A 20,531-nucleotide genomic window follows, 5' to 3' on the forward strand; every position below is an offset into this window, starting at 1 on the left:
TATATCCAGAATACTGCATTTGCATTTATATCCCATTTAAAAGTGTGGTGTATGTCCTGCTGCTTTTTGCTCATGTTGTATTCTTCCTCCACCCTGTTGTCCTTTGTCTTTGCTCATCTAATGCTGATCTTTTTGTTGTTGTTGTTATGTTTTCAAATTAATAGTGCTTTTAATGTTGTAGCAATAACGAGGTCTCACACCTGTCTGAACAGCATAATGATGACATGAAAACACAGTCCTCCCCCTCTGGTTGCCTCTAGCCAGGCTTGACTTTTAGCACATGGCAAGTGTGGGGTGGAGGCACACGGCCTTTTTCTCCTATTGCGATGAATCACCTCTTCTCCCCCTACTCCCTCCCAATAGAGAGAAAACACCTTATCTTCTGAAAAAGTAACAGCTGAGGCATGTATCTGGCTGATGCTGGAAATAAGTAGCGTTCTGTGTATATTCTCTGAAAACATCATTATTGTTATTGGAGGCAGACCAGTGTGGGACATCTTGGTTTGCTTTGCAAAATGAGATTGGCCTTTAGTGATACAGAAGAGAGAAGTTTGGCTTGCCTAGACAGCTTTTTGGTCCATAATGTCTACCTTCGTGTGACTTTTCTTGGAAAAATATAATTAAGCCCTTGAAGCTAGCATACTTCAGTATCTACAGAATTTTCAGACTTCATTGGGGTTTCTGGGTCAATCTTTCATTAGGCAAGGATGGCAGATGTAAAGCAGACATCAATTGTTTGGTGGAAAATAGTTTCAAATTGAGATGAATAAAGTTGTTTATAAGATTTGACAAAGGCTGTCCTAATATCACCAGATTTAGTGATGTCCCCATTATTTGCTCTAATTTAATCAACTGATTTACCTAAACATCTTTGTAGTGTAATCAAGAAGCTCTCAGGCTTTTTATTATTCTTTTTATTCTTAATCTTTTCAGAAAGTTAAATCCTTGCTTTTCTGGTGAAGAATTTCTGCCCTTTTTAAAAATTTTTATCTATATATGTGTGTGTGTGTGTATATATATATATAGAGAGAGAGAGAGAGAGAGAGAGAGAGATATTTATTTAAGTCTGAGAACACCCCTATGAAGTGGGAGTGTACTATTGTCCCTGTTTGGGAGGGAGCTCAGCTGACCTGGCTCTTGACAGGATGTCCATCATCTGAACGGACATTCGTCAGCTGAAAAGGTAGTAACTTCCATTCCAAAATAGAAGGTAGTTCGTGGGAGCAGATGAAGGTATGGGAAGACTGGGGGCTGGGCGCATAAAGGGAGTGATGTGGAACAGCACTTAGCACTCCTGTGCTTTACTTGTAGGCAGCTGGCAACAATAGTGTAAACTGCCACTGCAAGTACCTAGCAATGGAGTTTGCAATAGCTGAGGTGTAATGAAGTATTTAAGCAGTCATTTGGGAAATGGATATATTCATTCTACTCCCTGGTATTTTGTCTGAAGGACTGGAATCCATGGGAGTGCCTTCATCACTGAGCTATATGATAATACTCCATTTTCATCTGTGCTGATAAATTCTGTCTGGCTTAATGAGTCTTCCACGTCTGTTCTTTATTCCTGCTGTACGGGTGTTCCAGGCCTCCTCTTCCTCCTCTCTCTGCTTGGTGGATAGAGAAGTCATGGGAGATAGATTTGTAATCTTTCTGAGCTGCATTGAAGTTAAATGAGTGAATGATATTCCTCCAGAATATTTTTACAGAAGGGTATATTTTTCTGAATTAAATCTGTGGCCGCAGCCCTTTTTAATGAACTCAAGAGTGTTAATGAGCACTGGGTCTGAACTAAGTCAACCAGGGATAAAACTTAGGGCTAAGGGTGCTTAGTCTAGGCATTCTGATTGGGTTTGGATATGGAATAGATGTTAAGTCATCCATCTCTGGAAAAATGGAAGCAGTTTTGGGCATGCTCAGAAGCATAACTTGATATGACTCTAGAACTCCACTGAGAAAAACTTAGGTGCCCATAAGATCTTAAGTGCTGAAGGGTAGACTAGGAGTTCAGGGATTACACTTTTCTGTCCAAACTAAGATGACCTCGCTTGTAGGTAATTCCTTGAGGCAGGTGTTTGCTTCTGGTCTTACAGTTCTGAAGATGCCCAATATAATAAGGATTTACACTATCTGGCAAAATGTTCCTATTGTACAAGAAAACTGAGGGATCTCCTCTGTGCTCGTACAAGTGATAGTGATTTTACTATCCATTCACCTGTCACTGCCTGACAGATTGAACTGAAGCCAGGCAATTGACAGCTTGCTTCTTGGGTTCTGATAAAGAAAAATCAACATTATTAGTAGTTTTCATATTAACCATCTGTATCTATGTCTAATGGTAAGGACCACTCTGTGAACTTCTTTCTGATAGGCAGCATTGAATATGTTCACAGCTGTTCTGTTTTTCCTCTTTAATACAATATAATATAATCTCAGACGAACTGTCAGTCATAGCTAATACAGTTTTTTGTTAGTGTTTTTTCCTTTTCCTCCCTTCAACTGAAGTAGAGATTAGGAGTATAATGCAGAATGGACATGCACTTTTTTATGACAGCATCCCTATGTAAGTTGTGACATGGATCTTGTGATATCTCTTCAGTAGCGATCTGTCTTTCAAGTTTGAAATGAAAGTTCAAAAAACTCAAACAAACCAGAAGACTAGTTCTGGGTCCTATCTTCTATTAGTTTGGGTCCTGGGACATGGTGCTTTGTGAACTCCAGTATTGCAAAAAAAAAAAAGTGTTCAGAATGATGATAGAGATAATGAAAGGAAGATTACACTGTTTATGTTTAGTTTCCTATTGGTCTTTATTCAGTTTAAATAAAAGATATATGTCAGACAAAGGATTCAGTTGACTGACTGCACTATTTCTAGATCAGGTAGCTCCTGTTTAGAAGTTTTGAACTCTTACACCAGTTATAATAAGCATATTAAAGTAAAAAGAAAATACATAATCATCTTTTTTTTGGCTCATAGGTCATAAAAAGGTCTCCATGCTTTGTCAGGTAATAGTAATTCTGAAATAGCTGGCAAGATGTGCATTTAGTGCTGTTTGTCGCATTAAAGAGAACAGGTTAGAACTTGTTGACCGCAATAACAGTAGGCAAACTGTTTTTTGCTAAGAATAAAAGATTTCTTACTGATATCTGTTGATTACAAGGAAAGTAAAGGCAATGTGGAAACTTGCAAAGCTCTACATCCATTGTAAATAAGCAGTTGTATTATGTTCTATATAAAAAACACGGGAAGTCTGCTTAAAGACTGTTTTGTATCTGTAACAATGTTAAATATTAAAATATAGAGTAGAAAATTGCTGAAAAACTTCTAGCTGATAGTACAAAAGATGTTAATCTGAAAATACGTTTCCAAGAAATTAATTTCTGTTTAGTTTTACAGAGGGGGGAAACGATAACTTTCTATCTACATTTTTTAGTATTTGACAAAGTGATTATTTCACTCGACTGTGTTTCAAGGCTACATACTTATATCACGAAAAAAATAAGAGTTATTTCAGAATATTTTTCTACTGTATTTTGTCCAGAGCTAGAGCAGTTTTGGGAGAATGAATGCTTTAAGCTTGTTTCAGTTGCCCATTTCCCTCTAATCTTACTAGTTTATGGGACCTTTTAAAAATTACTTTTTTGCAGTTCTTCTATGGGTAGTAAATTGGTGTAATAAATTGCGTGTGCATGATTAAGGGTAGCATTTTGGCCTCTAGAATTCTCATTACTTTATGTAATCTATGAGGTGGAAAATGCAGCTCAGGATGTGATTAGCTGGCTCACAAACTTGTTTTTTGACATGCTGTTGACCAAGGATCCCAAGTCTTTTCTACAGAGTTGCCCCCTAGTCTTTCTTCAACCTTTGCCAATGGATGAGTTTGTCCCCAGGTGCAAGACTTAGCATTTGTTTGAGGTTCCTGTCAGCCTATTCTTTCAGGTTGTTGAGCTCCCTCTGAATGGCAGCCCTACCCTCAAGTCTACCAACCGTGTCCCCATCCCACCTATTTGGTGTCTTGGCAAACTTTAATGGTAGTTAAACTATGAGGAGTGCCAGTTAGACTTTGAAGTATTGACAACTACTCTTTGAGCCTGGTAATCCAGACAATTTCCCACCCATCTTGCACTCTACACATCCCTCCAATTTGGCAATAAAAATACTATGAGACTGCATTGAAAACCTTGCAGACTTCAAGGTAAACAGCATCCCTGGTACTTTCCTTGTGCACTGAACCAGTCATCTCACCACAGAGGGCAGATTGGTCAGGCATGATTTGCCATTTGCAAATCCGTGTTGGCTGTTCCCAGTCGCCTTGCTGTTGTTGTTCTGCTTGGAAGGGGCTTCCATGAGGACTTGTTCTGTAACGTTTTTGGAACTAAGGTGATGGTGGTTATCCTGTTGTCCCCAGGTGTTTCTTCTTCACCTTTTTGAAGGTGACTCTATACATTTACCTTTTTCCAGGGGCAGCCACCGATCACCACTACTCTTCAGATGTGGTAGGGAGAGACCTCTTGTCCAGTGTAATATATGCATCCCATCTAGATCCATAAGCTAGCATATTTCCAGTTTACTTAAGTGGTCCTTAAGTTGATCCTTCTTTCCTGCAGGTAGTACTTCTGTCCTCCAAACTCTACCACTAGGCACTGGGGCCTGAGAAGCCTGAGGGCAGACCTTGCTGGTAAAGACTGGCAAGGTATTGAGTGTCTTAGCATCTTTAATGTCCTTTGTCACTAGGCCTTTCCTCTCTTTCAGCAGTGGACCTGTGTTGTCCTTGCTTCTAGAAGGATATCCAGTATGCTCACAGAATCCCTCTTTTTGTTCTTTGCATTTCTTGCTAGTTTCAGCTTCAGCTGTGGTTTTCCTAATTCTATCCCTGCATGCCTGGAAGGTGCTTCTTTGGTCCTCCTGGATAACTTGTCTCAGGTTCCACCTTTTGTAAGCTTCCTTTTTGTTTTTGAGCTTTGTTAGAAGTTCCCCATTTAGCCAAATAGCAGATCAAACGGACCCTTCTTATCCTCTGTGGAGGTTGTCCTTGAAGATCAGCCAGCTCTCTTGGGCACCTTTGTTATTCATGACCATCTCTCATGAGATCCAGCCCAGTAGATCCCTGAATAAGCTGTCCATTTTCCTATAATCCAGGGATTTTTTCTTTGTTCTGTTACTTGCCTTACTCACTTCCCTTAGAATCTTAAGCTCCATTATCTCGTGGTTGCTGCAGCCAAGGCAGCTGCTGACTTCCACGTCCCTGATTATGCTGTTTTTTTTAAATTTATGAGCAGAAAATGCAGTAGAGCAACACTCCTGGTCAGTTTGTTCAGCATTTGTGTCAGTACTTGTCCTCAATGCATTCAAAATCTGGATTGCTTGTTCCCTTAGGTGTTGCTCTTCCAGCAGGTGAACTGGTGGTTTTATTCCACCATGAGGACCAAGGGTAAGTGTGTGAAAGCTTCCCTTGTTGCCCTGTCCTATGTGTGCCTCTCGCCTCACATCTCCAGCACCTCAAGAGCTTGATTTAGTCAGGTTTGGAAGATACCTTCCTCATGACTCCCAGATTTCTTTTGATATGTAGAAGCAGTAATTAAATACAAGTGTGGTTTATGTGAGATTGAATGTGTTTGCTATCCAAAGGCAAATGACTTATTTGGCATATATCAGGTAAACGCTTGTGTTTGTTTCCGTGTATTTTGGCACACAGATGAGTTAAATGTTGTCATTTCTGCCTCAGTCTATAATTTATTTTGACCTAAATAATCAATGTAGTCATCTCTTTCTTCTTCAACATAGAAAGAGATACTTGTGTTGAGCTGTTTGTATTTCCTGTTCTGCATATCCTAGTATCAAGATTTAAAAAAATTCAGCATTACATTGTGATAAAAGTGATCTGTACTGGTGGTAGGTGCAGTGTAGGAAACAAAAGTCTGATCTAATGGAATGTGTTGAAAAGCAATAGCTAATGTTTTGGCTAGTTTGTTAGCCAAATTTGGAAAGGAAAAAAATAACCAACCAAACCAACACAAAAAAACCCCCGACACCCCCAATCCACAAAAAGCCCGGAACTGGTAATGTGCTGCAGCTTTTCAGATGGTTTTCAGGAATACACTGTTATAATGGTGGTGGCCTATGTTAATTCAATATTATCTATGTAAGTCTTCAGAAGCATTGTATTTCTTCTGGAGATAAAGCTTTATGAGAAAGAACCAAGAATACAAACTTGGTACTTTTGGAAAGGTTTTGTTAACTGTGCACTTAACTAGCTGAATATATTTTTAATATTCTTTTCTGCTTGAATGTGGAAAAGAATACCTTGTGTAAGGTAATACTGTCTGCTTTAAATTATAACGGACATGCAAAATGCAAAATGTAAAGAATCTGTTATTTAATCCTTAGGATTTTAAACACTTATTTAGTGTGGTTCAAGTGTTTCTTTTGGTTTTGTCTGTATCATGTTTTAAAATACGTCTTAAAACCTGACACAGGCTTCAAGCCGTCAAGAGGATGAACAAGTGGTCCTTGTTAGAACAGATCAAAGTGGAAGAGCATGGCCTGTGGCCGCACCAACTGAACCACAGGAGCCAAAAGGAGGACGGAGAAAGCGACAGATGGTAAGTTTTACAAATGTGAGTATTAAAATGTAATTCTGAAATGATTTTGTAGTTTTACTTTTATGATGCCATAATTAATACGAGTGTCTTATCAGAAAGTCAATAGGTAGTTAAAAAGTTCCTCTCAGAAGATGATTGTAATTAAGTGTTAGAGTACATATTTATTAAGCATATATTAAGTTTATTTTCAGACTACGTTTCCCTAGGGATCGCTTTAGGGCTTATTTAAATGCACATTCAAGGAAAAATAAGTTTTTCAAGTTATTACAGTCTCTTAGCCAACTAGTTTATATTACATAAAGTTATGTAAATAATGAAGATTAGCAGAGGTGAATATTTGCAAAATAAGAAAGATGTTACTGAGATACTCAGGTCTCAGGGGCTAATTTTCTTTTTCTTTTCTTCTGATAAAAAAATACTGCTACTGCTGATAATAAAAATTATGACCTAATCCTTGTAACAAAGTGCTTTGGGGAACAGTGAGAAGCTTGGAGGCTGGAGCAGTGTTTTATTCTTAGGATAATTGCTTGTAACAGTAAATAAACTAATATTTCGATCTTCTTGGGATAAGAGGAGATCACGATGTCTCATATTTCTAGCAAGCATGTTCTTGATTAGTAGGACAGATCAGTTTGTAACACTGCTGTGGAGGAGTGAAAGGCACAAGAGGGTGAAGAATTGGTTGTCATCCTCCTGTTGTTTCCATTTTGGAAAATGCCATCTTGCTTTATGTTAATGACCATTCCCTATGCTCCTTCAGGATTTAGTTTAGTCCTGCCTTAAAGGACAAACTCTCTTCTCTTGTGCACTCTGTCTAAGATTGCAACATTTCCCAGTAGAGGTACCACATTTATACAAGTTTTCAGTACTGTCTGTGATTGCTGTATTTCAGTAGTGTCTGTGACTTGACAATTCAAAAGCTTCTGTGAATAATGAAGATTACTTTTTGGAATATTCCATTTCTGTGAGCTGATTAACTGTTTCAATAAATTACTGTACATATTTCCTGAGTAGTAATGTTGTAACTCTGATAGCTTAAGGATATAAAGGATATAGCGATTGTGGGAAGAGGCTATATTTTTATTTAGATGTACTAATCCAATTGAAGAAAGGGAAAGATGTTCTTTTCCTTAGGTCAAATGAAGCAGCAAGCCCAATTGTTTCAGATATGCTTAGCTTGATTCATGATTCTTTAAACTTGTTGAAATTATTAGGATCTGCATTTTATAGTTGACCTTTCTCATGAGGTTAATATTTATTTTCAATATGTTTGTTTCCAGGTCCCTACTCATATAGATAAAGAAAGAGTAAGGTATTTTCAGGATGATGATAGTATGAACCTGAAGGATTTGGTCAAAAATGAGAAGATGAGAACAGCAGAGGATCAAAACTCACTGTTCATGCGCATGGCGTCAAAGGTAAGGTGTTGTGTGTATGGCTTTTTAATTGAGCATTTTATTATTAGAAATATCAGGGAGGACATGAGGCCTCAGTGCTCTAGGTATGTTGGTTTTGTTTGAGACCTGGTTGTCTTGAATAATAATAAAGTCTGTTGTAAGATGGTCCTGGTAGTTGTTATCAAAGTGATGGAAACCTGTATGCGTGCAGGAAATGCTGTGTGTTCAGTTCCTTCATAGAGGTGATTGTGCTGTTCCTCTGCCTGTAGAGTTTGATGCTTTTGAGGTGAATGCTTTTAGAGTGTGTTGTACATTAATGGGTTACTTATGCCCAACAAAGCAGGTTTTCCCCAAATTAGCAATGAATAAAAGCAGCATTTTCTTAGTGTTTAGAGTGTCTCTTCCATCTAGAAGTTACAAGAATCAATGAGATTTGAAGCAAACTACCTGGAATTCTGTCAGGATGTCCTGGATAATGAGATAATTTATGCTTACAGGCCACAGAGATTTATACATTATGGTTCCATGAGTGATTTCACTTAAAAGAGTGGCCAGCTCACAGACAGATACTGCAGTGCAAATGGAATGACTAATTTCTGTTATCCAAACTGAATAATAAAGGATACTTTCTGTGCTTGATATGTAAGTGTTTGACAGAGATGATTTCCAATAGCCATGTCATGCATTTTCTCTAGCATACTTCAAATTTTACTAGGTTTACTGCTCCAGTATTTTGTGCACCACTGAGCAGGTTTTGAAAAAGCTTGTTAGCATGGAATTAGTATCATCACAGACAAAATTTGTTTTTCCATTTATCTAGAAAGCAGAAAGATCCTGGAGAGTAGGTTTTGGTTTTTTTTTTTTTTTTTTTTTTTCTTTTTAAAATTCTCCTTCTTCAGGTGGTACTTAAAAGAATCGGAAAAGCCATGATAGTGCCCAGTAGAAAATATTTAACCTGCTGCCCCAGTAGAAAATATTTAACCTGCTGCTATAAACCATCTGGCAGGAAGTTCTCCTGGAGAGATTATCAGAACTTAGTGTGGTTTATGCATCTTCTCATTCAGCTGCTTCTGGTAGAAGTTCTCATTCTCTCCCACTGGCATACTCAAAAAAATGATGCCCTTGGGGTCCAGTTAAACAAACGTGTCTTGTTGCCAGTATTTGATTTCCTTCTTTACCTTCCCTTCCCCCAAAAAAACCCCTACCCAAACACATAAAACTTTGTTTCAAAACCTGTGTAATAGTGCAAACTATTAACTATAATTAACTAGCATATCTGTCATGCAAACATTTACAAGTAAATGAAAATGTAAGGACACAATAAAACTTTGTACTGTCTGCATCATATGATAATAAGCATAACAAAGAGAAATGGTTTCCATTTTCTCAAGAACCTTATTCATCTTGTATTGTCTCCATTGAGTATTTTCTTTAGAAGAGGTAACTTTTGTGAAAAATGGTGGTTGGTGTGTATGAATGTCTATATTAAAACATAAGTGGAATGGCATTTAAAAAAAAAAAATCTTTTTTGAGTTTAATTCAAATTTTTGAGTTAAACTTTTGAGTTAAACTCAAATCTGGGCATCAAAGGTGAGTTTGTAAATCAATATTAACATGTCTTTCTGAAAATATTATTAATGTGCACAATTTGTCCTGTGTTTAGTCTTATGTTTTCATGTGACTGCTTCCACTGAACAGTTTACTGGATTGCTTTTTGTGCTCCGATTCTTTTCAGAGATGTGAAAATAAAACCAGGCTAATTTGAGCTTCCTGAGTTTGGTAATAGCAAATGTTTGCAGTGCCCCTATGAAGACATAGTGGAGAGTGCTCTCAAAGAGAAATATTTTTTTGCTTGTATTTTTCCAAACTCAAATGAAAGGCCATTCAGACTTTTCTGAGAAACATGTGTGCATTTATACAGTAATGTACTTGGCTTGCCCCTGAAATTTCTAAACTTTGTGAAAAGTATTGTTTGTGTATTCATATATTTATTGATTCCAAGTTTCTTCACTTCAAATCAGAAATCGTGTTTGACTCTTAGAGCATGTTCAGTTGTCCTTTGTTTAGTTTTTGTATTTTTGTCATAATATTAAGTAATTATTAATGCAAGGAAGACTAGCAAAATTGAAGGGAGATCAAAGATTTCTATATTATTTAGTTTTATAAGTCTTCAAAGGGAAAATTCTGATAATTTTTCTTTGTATTTTTTTTGTTCTGTTCTTTTTGTCTATTCAATTTTGAAATGCTGTGAATTTTCCAAGTTCTTGATGACTGAGGCACTTAATGCAAGAGCAGCTATATGAGAGATTCAGTCAGCCCATTCTATGTCCAACAGTGGCTGCTTAGGAGAAAGAGTGTAAGACCAGGTCACATTTCCAATGATGCAGCCTTCATGTACTTCCCTGGCCTTTAGCAATTTGGAAGTTTTTAGGGTACCTCCTTACCTGGTATTTCTCTCTGCTTTTGGTTTATGGATAGTTATGTTAATTGGGGGTTGGACTGAATATCCCTGGTTACTTCCTTTCTGTGGCTCCTCATCTCCCATTCTATCATCTGTATCTATTGCTAAAAGGCATGAGCTATAATTATTGAATTTGAAGAAAACAGAAAACCAAATCCTGTATGCGTAACATCTTTGGTTAGCATTCTTGTACCTGCAGCCAGTTCCTCAAAGTTTTTAGTTACTTGCACTGTAAGGATTCTGGGACAATGGTGAAATTTGATCCATTTAGGAATGGAGCAGAAATGGCTTGGCTCAGTATGTGGCTGTTTTGAAAATAAAGATTCTGTACAAGTGAGGGTGAACTTTGGCAGCTGAACTTCTGCATCCATACAGTAGAGGAAAATACAATATAGTGTTTAACTTCTATAAAGAGGCAATTATGAAGAAATGTGGAGTCTATTTAGTGGGAGTTTAAAATGAGTTTGTAAAGAGAAAATGCTTGCAGGTTATGAGGGACTCTCTAATACTCAGTGCTAATTGCACATGTATGCCACTGGTGAAAACATTCCAAGGGAGTGAACACCCTCCCAAAATGGGATAAAACTTTATTTAATTGTTTTTATATAAAAATAAATCCAAGAGTGAGTGAACAGAAGAAAAAAGAGCTTCTGGGGGTTAAAAGAAAAATCAAATCCAGAACCCAACCATTATTTAAAAAGTACTTGTCATATCCAAGTAAGGAGAAAGGAAAAGAGCATAAGCCTAGCAGCCTTAGAAGTAAACTTTGATAAGAAAGATTGAAAAGTTATCCTGAGGGAATTACTTTAACTGATTATTTTGCATTTGCTAAAAGTGTAAAACTAGGAGTTAAACTCATTGGAAGCAAGAAGCCTGCAGGAATGTGGTGTTGAAAAAACCTGATCAAGGTATAATTAGAGCATTTAGGAAAGATAAGTGCATGCCAGAAGAACTAATGAACTATTTGCATTAATATCCTCTATAAATGAGGTCAGAGTGATTCTTTTGCATGAGCCGCTATTTACAGGGAATAAAGTGAAAAACTGACTCAAGTTAACAGTGTCAGTAAAATGAATTTTAGCTCAAATTTATAGCGATCCATTATTTTAAAAAGAAGCTTGAATTTGAGATGAATAATAACAAATGACTAAAACCGAATGGTCCTCACTTAAGTGGTCTGAAAGAAGTCAGGTGTGACATGCTGAACTATGAACTGCTGAGCGTAATCTTTATTCATCCTGAGCAACAGAAGATTCAAGTATAATAGCAATCTTTAAAAATAAAACAGAGGGCAGGAGTAAATGGTTATTTTTTTATTATGAAAGGAGGTTACCAGTGGATTCATCAGGAATCTCTTCTGTTCAACACATACATAAACCATCTGGAGGAAGGGATACTTTATGGCCTGACATTTTGTTATTGTTACGTAATTATTCAGGACTGTCAAAAATAGAGGTCACTGTAAATTGTAGAATTTCAAAATACAAAGCTGGGATTTTTCTAACATTGTGAAACTTATATCTGAACTGATTCTTAAGATTCACTTTAGAGAGTTGCTGGAGAGAGATACGTATTTTAGTGGTGTGAGTCATCTGTCCTATTTTGAATGCCATCTGAAAGACATGGGTATAAAAGGAATTAAGATGTCTCGCTCAGACACAGGAGATTATGCTATAGACCTCTCAAATAAGGAGAAAGAGATCCCACCATTAAGTGTCAAGGCAATAAATTCAGATGAAGGTCAGGGTTGATGAATGCAAAATGATGGTAATCGTGAAGCTGAGTGAAGCCGTAACTGCGCATGTACCGCAAGAGGCTGTTACTGCTTGATTTGAGAGTCATTGCGAGTCTGCAAACATCGTCTCAGTGCTGGTGTGATTAAAAAGAGAAATAGAATTTTGGAGGTTGTGAAAAAAGGGAATTTAGGACCAATTTAAAACATACAAGGCTACTATAGTGCACCCATGGTGTACCCATAGCTTGAATGCTACCCAAGCTTGTAAAGCATACCCTGTGTCAATGGCACAGAATGGTGGCCATTTGAACAAAACCTCAGTAAGCAAAATTTCTTCAGCTGGGGGGAAAAAGGCAGCTGGTAGACTAGAACACACACTTAGCATAAAAGTTTAATAGAAAACAACTCTCTTTGTTTCTCATATGTGAAGTGGTCACAGAGCAGAATTTAACATGAAGGAGGGTTTTGGTTTTTTTTTTTTTTTTTTTTCAGTGAAGAAGGAAATTGTAGAACTCGTGCTGTAGAGCATGAGATGCTGTGGAGGCCTTAATTGTGAGTGGGAGGAAAAAAGATACAGTGACTTTGTGAAGTACAGTTTCATTGGTAAATATTAAATAGGGAGATCTAGATAGGCTTTTGACTCGGGATTTTTCCACAGTGAAATGCTGAGAGCTGCAAGTGTGTAGCAGAAGTGTCAGTTCTACATGCTTTGTTTATGCTTTTCCCCATAAGTTTTAGCCGTTGCTGGAGATTGATTTTGCAACATAAAATGATCACACTGGGTTAGAGTGAGCAGCTGAGTTTAGTATGTTTCATTCTAAAAGCTTCTTTTTTTGTTTGTTTGTTTTGTGTAAGGATAAAATTTCTTAATAATGTTAGAAGAATATATCATGTTTCCTGGCTTATGCAACTGCTTTGTTTTAGTTTGGGAAGGCTGTGAAGTTCCTACTGACTTCAGTAAGCTTTGAGTCTGATGCTACGTACTGTGTTTCTTTTTTGTTACTAGGCAAAGATGCAGTACGTCACAGTATTAGAACAAGCTTCTTGAATTAATAACTAGCTCTTGACTAATCTTTTAAGATTGAGCCATGTTATTTATTTACTAGCTAAGTGTGCTGGAGCATGTGCTCAAAATAAATGTTTTGGTCAGTTACTATTCAAGATGAGGTTGTTCTCTTTCGGCTCTACAGGGAATCTGTTGCAATGGATTTTTAGTTCTCTGAATTTTAGTTCATGGTACTGAAGTCCTCCAGTCCCATGAAATGTCACATTTAGGTTTTGAAGGTATTTTTGTTTGGCTTTCATAAAAAGCAGCATCATAGATGCCAGTTTTTCTTCTCTGTTAAAATTTGAAATGCTTTTAGTAGTTTCTGTACAGGTGATTCCCATCTCTTGTCACCACAAAATGTGATGGTCTTCTCCAGATTGTGATTGTTTCTTGATCCTAAATTAAGAAACTGTCTCCTAGGCATCCTGAGTTTTCTACGTCTTTAGGTAGAAGGCATTCTTGTTCACAGCATTGCAAGATCAGTGTTAATGCTGAAGTGTTGGCAGCAGTCTGAAAAATTTGGTTGTGATCACAGATATTCTAGATGGTTTCTTAATGTACTTTATAAATCTATACTACAGAGACTATCTGCATTATGATCTGGGGGCTCAGTGAGACAATCTTCAAAAATCTTGCATCTCTCCTAAGTGGATTCATCAAGGTGATTTTACGTCCAGCAGGAAGTCTAGCAACCAAACCTCTTGTCAGTTTTAGTTTGATAACATAGTACACAAATTTGACACATACAAATTACTTTCTCTTTGTGCCTTCATTTGAGAAGTGGAAAAAAAAAAAATCCACAAAAATGAATCTGTCATCTTTCAGAAGAGCGGTGGGAGGAAACTGCTGAAAGTCTATAAATGATAACCTACCTAGGATGGGAGAAGGGAGATCCTACCCCTTAAATTCTGATGAATAATTTCATTCATTTTATCAGTCTGAGCTACTTTTGTTGAGTGATTGTTGTGATTTCTTAGGCGTGGCTACTGGGATACAAGAAGTTATCCACTGCAGACAAGGCAATTGCTTTTAAAGAATGAAATATAGGGTATGTTTTTACCAACAACCTTCCTTTAAGGATCTCTATTGCACAATTGCTTCTCATTACAGTGTTGTTTTTGCTTCCATAAGTAATAACGTCAAATCTAATGCCAACATGATTTCCAGGGAAAATGGATGTTTGAGGGGTGGCTCATCCTTAGGTTCAGTTGGATACCTCTTTCTGGTTGAATGGAAAATAAACCAACACTTGTTTGAATTACCAAAAAGAAATTTGGTTATTTTTTTTTATCTGTTGCATTTGTCAGTTGTCTTAAAATTGCTGGCTGCTCAGCCAAGTAGAAAGAAAAGTCAGACTACAAACTTAAGGAGCTTCTGCTACCATAATATGGCCAAATGTGTCTCTTGGGTTGGTTGGTTTGTTTGTTTTGTTTAGAGCTTCTATCTTATGGTCAGATTATTTTTCCATATTGTCTGTATCTTGTTCAGTGCAGTGAATGTTCAGTGTCTGGCAGTAAGGTGGCTCTCCAGTCCTTACAGCTCTTCAGTTATGGAGTGTGATCACCCTTATTGCCACCTTTAATTCAGTGTGAATTTACCACTGTGAAAGTGAGGAGCCTAAGCCCTCCCTGTCGTCATCACCTCAGTCTTGTGCAGCGTGTTTGCTCCTGCTCCCATGATGTTGGACCAGCCAGCAGTGTAATTCCCCATGCACTTGTGGCTGTGGCCAGCCGTGGTTACTGCTAAGCATGTAGACTACAGCACTGTTATTTACTTCATGGATTTTCCCAGGGCTTTTATCACTTTGCTAGACTATGCCAAAAAGAAAATTCCAGCCACACAGCTGTTGAGGATGGAGGAAATGGGCACTGCTCTCATGAATGGGAACGGAATGAGAAAGACAGACCAGCGTATTTTCCAGCTTTTGCACAGCTGAATGCTCTGCTTCACATGAATGTTACTTTCCCGATATTTAGTGTTTTAATGGTATTTCAAATGATATACAGGCTAGTTATGCATCTCTGAAGATAATGACATAATTGCAGTTTTGTAAAGGGAGATGGGGATGTTGAAATAGAAAGACATAATTCATAAAAGGATTTACTTTCTTAAATGAGACTTGGAAGAAATGTCAGTACGTAGACCCAAAATATCCATGAAACCTCTGTCTAATCCCATTGGCAAATGAAGGTCTATACGATGTTATCTCATGCCTGACTCCCACTCAGATTCACAGACTAAACATCTGTTGAGGTCAAGCCATACTCTTCCTTTCAAGTCTTTTTCCCACCTGTAAAGTTTCCTGTTCTCAAGAACTCCACGAGATCAGATGGAGGGAATATGCCATCTCCTTGCTATTTGTTTGCCTCTTGAGCCTGTATTTTAAATTTAGATGAAAAGCAAGTTCTGATTTATTGCCCATTCTTGCCCATTGCCCTTCTTGCCCATTCTTCTTTTTCTAGTCATGGTTCTAATGCATCGTTGTTGTACTTGAGGCTCTTATCTCCTGTTACTTTCTGGCTTCTATTCACAGCAGGTTGATGTGGATGTCAGTTATCTCAAACAGTTTGAAATACAGCCTCTTCCACAGCCGTCCTGTGCATGCTATTATGTCAAACTTATAACATCATGAAAAAACCTCAAATCTTTAGTTTTCAGTGGTGAAAAAGCTTTTTTTTTTTTAAAAAAACAAAAATTAAAACCCTAACACTAATCTTCTTGATATATGGAAAAAAGCAGGCCTTAAAGTCTGATTCTTTCATATTTCACTGTTACACCTGAAGAAAAAAAAACCTGTTTGAAGTTACTGTATTTCTACTTTTTTCTTTCTTCTGCTAGGAAAGCAGATTGGGTTCTCACTGCTTCAGAAGCATGACTACAGGATACAAAAAAGTCAACAAAATATTTGAAAACGGATTTTTTTTTTTTCTCTGCCAGTTTTAGAGTACAAAATATGTGAGAAGTCTTAGGTTTTCACTACTGATAGCTTTGAGTACCCTGTCTGTAGTTCCTTCTGCCCTTGACTGTTTTAAGTAGTTCAATCTTCCCAAATTCATACTGTGAAGATTTATGTAATACTTTCACTTATGTCAATAGATGCTTGTGGGTGTATAAAGACTGATTTCTAGAACATTACCTCAATAGAAATTACCTTCTATTTGTACACATAAATTCTACTAAGGCATTTTTTTTTTCTTTTTCATTACGTTTTACTACAAGAAAGTGAGAAAGATTAATTTGTGTTGTTCATAATACCATTTACATTTTGGCCATAAACTCATTTTATTTAACAATCTGTGCAGTAATCCGTAACACGAATTTAAACAGTGAAAAATACAGAACTATATTTGTAAAGCTGACCTTCATTTATGGATTTAGTAAAGAGGTATGCTGGTATTACAGGTTTTCAAAAAGGGAATTTGCATGTTGTCTTTCCTTGGTTCTGAAGTCTGTAAAATGGAGAATTGCTTTCAGCCTTATCATTTTTACTTGCTGTGCAAATCTACCTGTGGCACATCTTTTCATTTCCATCACCATAGACCAAAATAATAGTCTAGAAACATTTTAAAAGCTAAAGTGAAAAAAGCAGAATGTTGCTGCTGCTACTGTTACGTAATAAACCTTTTCTTCTTTCTTCACATGGTGAAGCCGTTCTAGCACAGTATTTAATAGACATGATAAAACTCTAACAAAGCTCTGGTGCACTGTTGCTTTTTACATTTACTTAAAGATCTACACACATGCATAGTTTACTGTAAAAAAATTAACGTGAAAACCCAAGAGAAAATAATTTCCAACACCTCGTTCTGCGTTACACTACGTTTCAGTTCAATGCACTGAACTAAACAACATTCTGTGTATATTTTGTGGACACAAAGTTAAAGCTGTTCCTGCATGTGGAAACAAATCAACAGCAGTGACAGCTGGATTAGGAAAGAAAACCTTGGAACAGGAGGAACTGTGTATGTAGACGCAGCCCATATTAAATGAGTGCATAAGCATTTGGTGTTCTTCGTGAATTACGTTAAAATTACAAGATATGTTGCAAGTGAAGACTTGTGCAGGACAGTCTTTTCTAGGCATTTAAGTTATGGCCAGGGATAACTGTAAAGTTAAACGCTAATCACACTTTTAATAGCAGAATTCTGTGGCTGAAGTTATTTTGTTTGGCTTACATTTCATTTCATTGACTTGCATATAAAGTTTTATCTGTCCTAATAACTAATTTCAGCAAAATCTACAGTTTTCATTTCAAATAACTGAAGCAAAAATAAGCGTGGTCCCTAACCATTAAGCAGTACTCTGCTGTTTGTTTATTGCTTGACTTCTGCTGCTCAAAGGTAATCCTGAACTACCCTGCTCATCAACACGATTCATAATATTTTTCTGTCAGCGTCACAGGCCTTAAAAGCACTCTGTGTTGACATGTTAAAATCCTTTGATACTATGTGTTTAACATATTATTTATTTCACTGGGATGATAGGTTTGGGAAATGCCTATATGCTGAATTATATGTTGAATTAAACCTGCGAATTCAGATGTTTGCGGTCGTAGGGAGATTGGAGTAGTAATAAAATGAACATGATAAAATTCTGCCTTGATTTGGCTTGAGCAAATGCTATTTGAGATCAGAAAGACTGTTTTCTGAGGTGATTTTGTTGTAAACAGTAAGTGCTAAATGCTGAATAAATTTAAATGTATGAGATGTATTCATATGTCACTCAGGTTTATATTCTAAAATAATAGTTTATTCTTCTTTATTGCAGCTTCCCAAAATATATTATGAGCACAACATTCCACAAATATTAACTCTGTCATTTAAAGTTGAAGACGTCAGTGTTGCCATGACAATTTTAAACCAAACTGATACATTTTATACAATCTATAGACTTTTTTTCACAAATTTTCTAAGCAGATGCACTTTTATTAGCTTATATGGAAGTAACTTTAACTATGATTACGTTAGCGAGAAAACAGGAAAAGCAGAAGTTAAACAGTTGCATACAAAATAGAGCAAGAAAATAAGCAGAAAAGTACATGTACAAAAAAGCTGAAAATAACCCACACTAGAAAGATGCAGGTATATTTTGTTACTGTGCTAATTGCATTTAATGGAATTTCCTGTTTCATCCCCAAATTTCAGGGGAAATTTGAAGAGGGAAAAAAGTGTACTCAGGGTATTATATAGGAATAATCCCTGATGATTAGGAGCTCTGTCTCTTGAGGTTTCCTTTCAGTATCACAATGATATTAAATTCTTTAGTAGGGCTTTCTTTCGAAAGGGTGCACCAAAGAGCAAGTAATAGCAGCAGAGGGAGAGATAGGAGACACAGCATGCAGCACACTTCAGATGGAGTGTGTAGGCAGCCAGCAGTGTATAAGACTCCAGGGGTTTTACTGTAGCAATAAGAAAAACAGAATCAGTTTAAAATTAAGCTATGAGATATAGTTCCACGAGCTATGAGATATAGTTCCAGTCTGAACGCTTGGCAGAAAAATAAGGCTGACCCTGGGGCATACCTGACACAGATCTACAAGAGTTACTTTCGGGGGTAGCCCCATGCCAAGGTGCCTAATGGCTTCAGTAATGTAAAAAATGAAAAAAGACATCATTTTTTAAATGAAAATAATGTTATATACTGAAATTATTAATGTAATATATTAATATTATTCATGCTAATTATAATGTTAAGGGTTTCATCAGCAAATACAACACTGTGGTTTTTCCCTCTCTCAAATCATTCTCATTTATGCATAGTCAGATGCTGATCTCTTTCTGAATTCCTGTGCTGAATGGTTAGCGATCTCTCTCCTTGTTTTGGGTTTTGGCCACATTTGCACACATTAGATGTGTCCAAATGAGAGCCCTAAGGATGATTTTTATCTGCTCCTGAAAGAAGTTTGGATGTCTTCCCTGGCTGCTATTTAAATGTTTGTGTATTACAGGCCTTTCTGGGCCAGGGCAAGCAAAACTTGTTAACTTGTTAACCGTCCCTGTTAACCAACAGGGTTAAACCAAAACTGCATCCTGGTTGTGGAAAATGGATCCCCTGTCAGATGGATGGTAGAAATTTCACAGTTGTACAATGACACTGCGAGGTGTAGGAGGCTGTGTCATTTTGCCTGGTGCTAAGAGTCCTAAAGCCGCCTGTGTATTCTCTGGTTAAACAGTGCTTGCCAAAAAAGAAGGAAAAGTTGGAAAATAGAGGGTGCATACAAAGGAACAATGTGGCAAATGAGCCCAGAACAAAAAAGTAAATGGGAAAGAGAAGACAAGGGACTGTGGAGACGATCTGTCTTACGAGAACATCAGTTTAGGTTAGCTCTTGGTTTTGGCCATTGTCTGGTAGAAACAAGGACTTCAGGTGCATTGTCTTTATAGATGTCTGAATTTCTTATGTTAACTTTAGGCAACTCGGTGATGTTTTTTTAGGACAACCCAACTTAAAACTGATATATAAAAGTGACTACCTGCTTCTTTCTGATCTCTGTGCAGCACCTGAAATACAGCGAGCACAGCATCCAGCACAGTGAGGGAACTAAATACACAACTTCCAGAATGCATTGACTTGCATGGTTAACAGGTGTGATGCTTCAGCTGGTGCAGAACAGCAGCTTTCCAGTGAATCTAATACATCAGCATAGTTCCTTCTTTGGATTTGTACTGGCTCTGTCTTTTGTATGGAAGAAGATATGTATGAAAGAAATCAGTTTTAAATGATTACTTGCTTTCCTTCTGGCATTTTGGAGAACACTCTCTTCTTGTTCTTTCAATTCCCCTTTAACTTGTTTGGAGAGATTTTGTTATAGCCAAATAATGCAATTGGCAGAACACACTGGGCACCTTATTGTAAAAGTAGGAGTATAAATTTTTTTGGAAGAGAATTTGCATTTTCTTCCCAAATACCTTTTCAAAAAGGCCCATATTTAGAGTAGCAGTTCAAGAGTACTGTCTAGTCTGCCATGGTAGCAGCTACATTTTATTTTATTTCAGTTCTGACACATTGATGTTTGTAGGATTTGTAGGATTTGAGGGGTAATCATATTTAACGAATTAATGCACTTAAAAATACTTTTTTTTTTTTAATTGCTACTGGCAAAAAATGTGTTAGTGATATTCATTGCTGCTATTCCAATATTGCAGACTAAATGTCTTTAGAAGTTTTTTGTTTGTTTTTAAGGCAGAAAACGTTGCTGAATGGATTTTCCCACTTATATCCATATCATATCTTATTTCAGTAGGAATACACAATTCTTGCTGGATGATATTTTTGCCTGTGTTTTAGGTT

General features: G+C 37.0%; 1 protein-coding gene across 2 annotated transcripts in view; it reads left to right on the forward strand.

The window, feature by feature from the left end:
• Positions 1–20,531, forward strand: part of CWF19L2 (CWF19 like cell cycle control factor 2) — an 85,317-nt gene that overhangs the window by 50,044 nt on the left and 14,742 nt on the right. For both annotated transcript variants that reach the window (XM_075490999.1, XM_075491000.1), the window contains 2 exons: positions 6,475–6,600; positions 7,881–8,018. In XM_075490999.1, the coding sequence (XP_075347114.1) occupies positions 6,475–6,600; positions 7,881–8,018 (264 nt within the window). The remainder of the gene's footprint in view (positions 1–6,474; positions 6,601–7,880; positions 8,019–20,531) is intronic.

The sequence above is a fragment of the Mycteria americana genome, chromosome 1 (genome assembly GCF_035582795.1).
Source record: "Mycteria americana isolate JAX WOST 10 ecotype Jacksonville Zoo and Gardens chromosome 1, USCA_MyAme_1.0, whole genome shotgun sequence".
Taxonomy (NCBI): Eukaryota; Metazoa; Chordata; class Aves; order Ciconiiformes; family Ciconiidae; genus Mycteria; species Mycteria americana.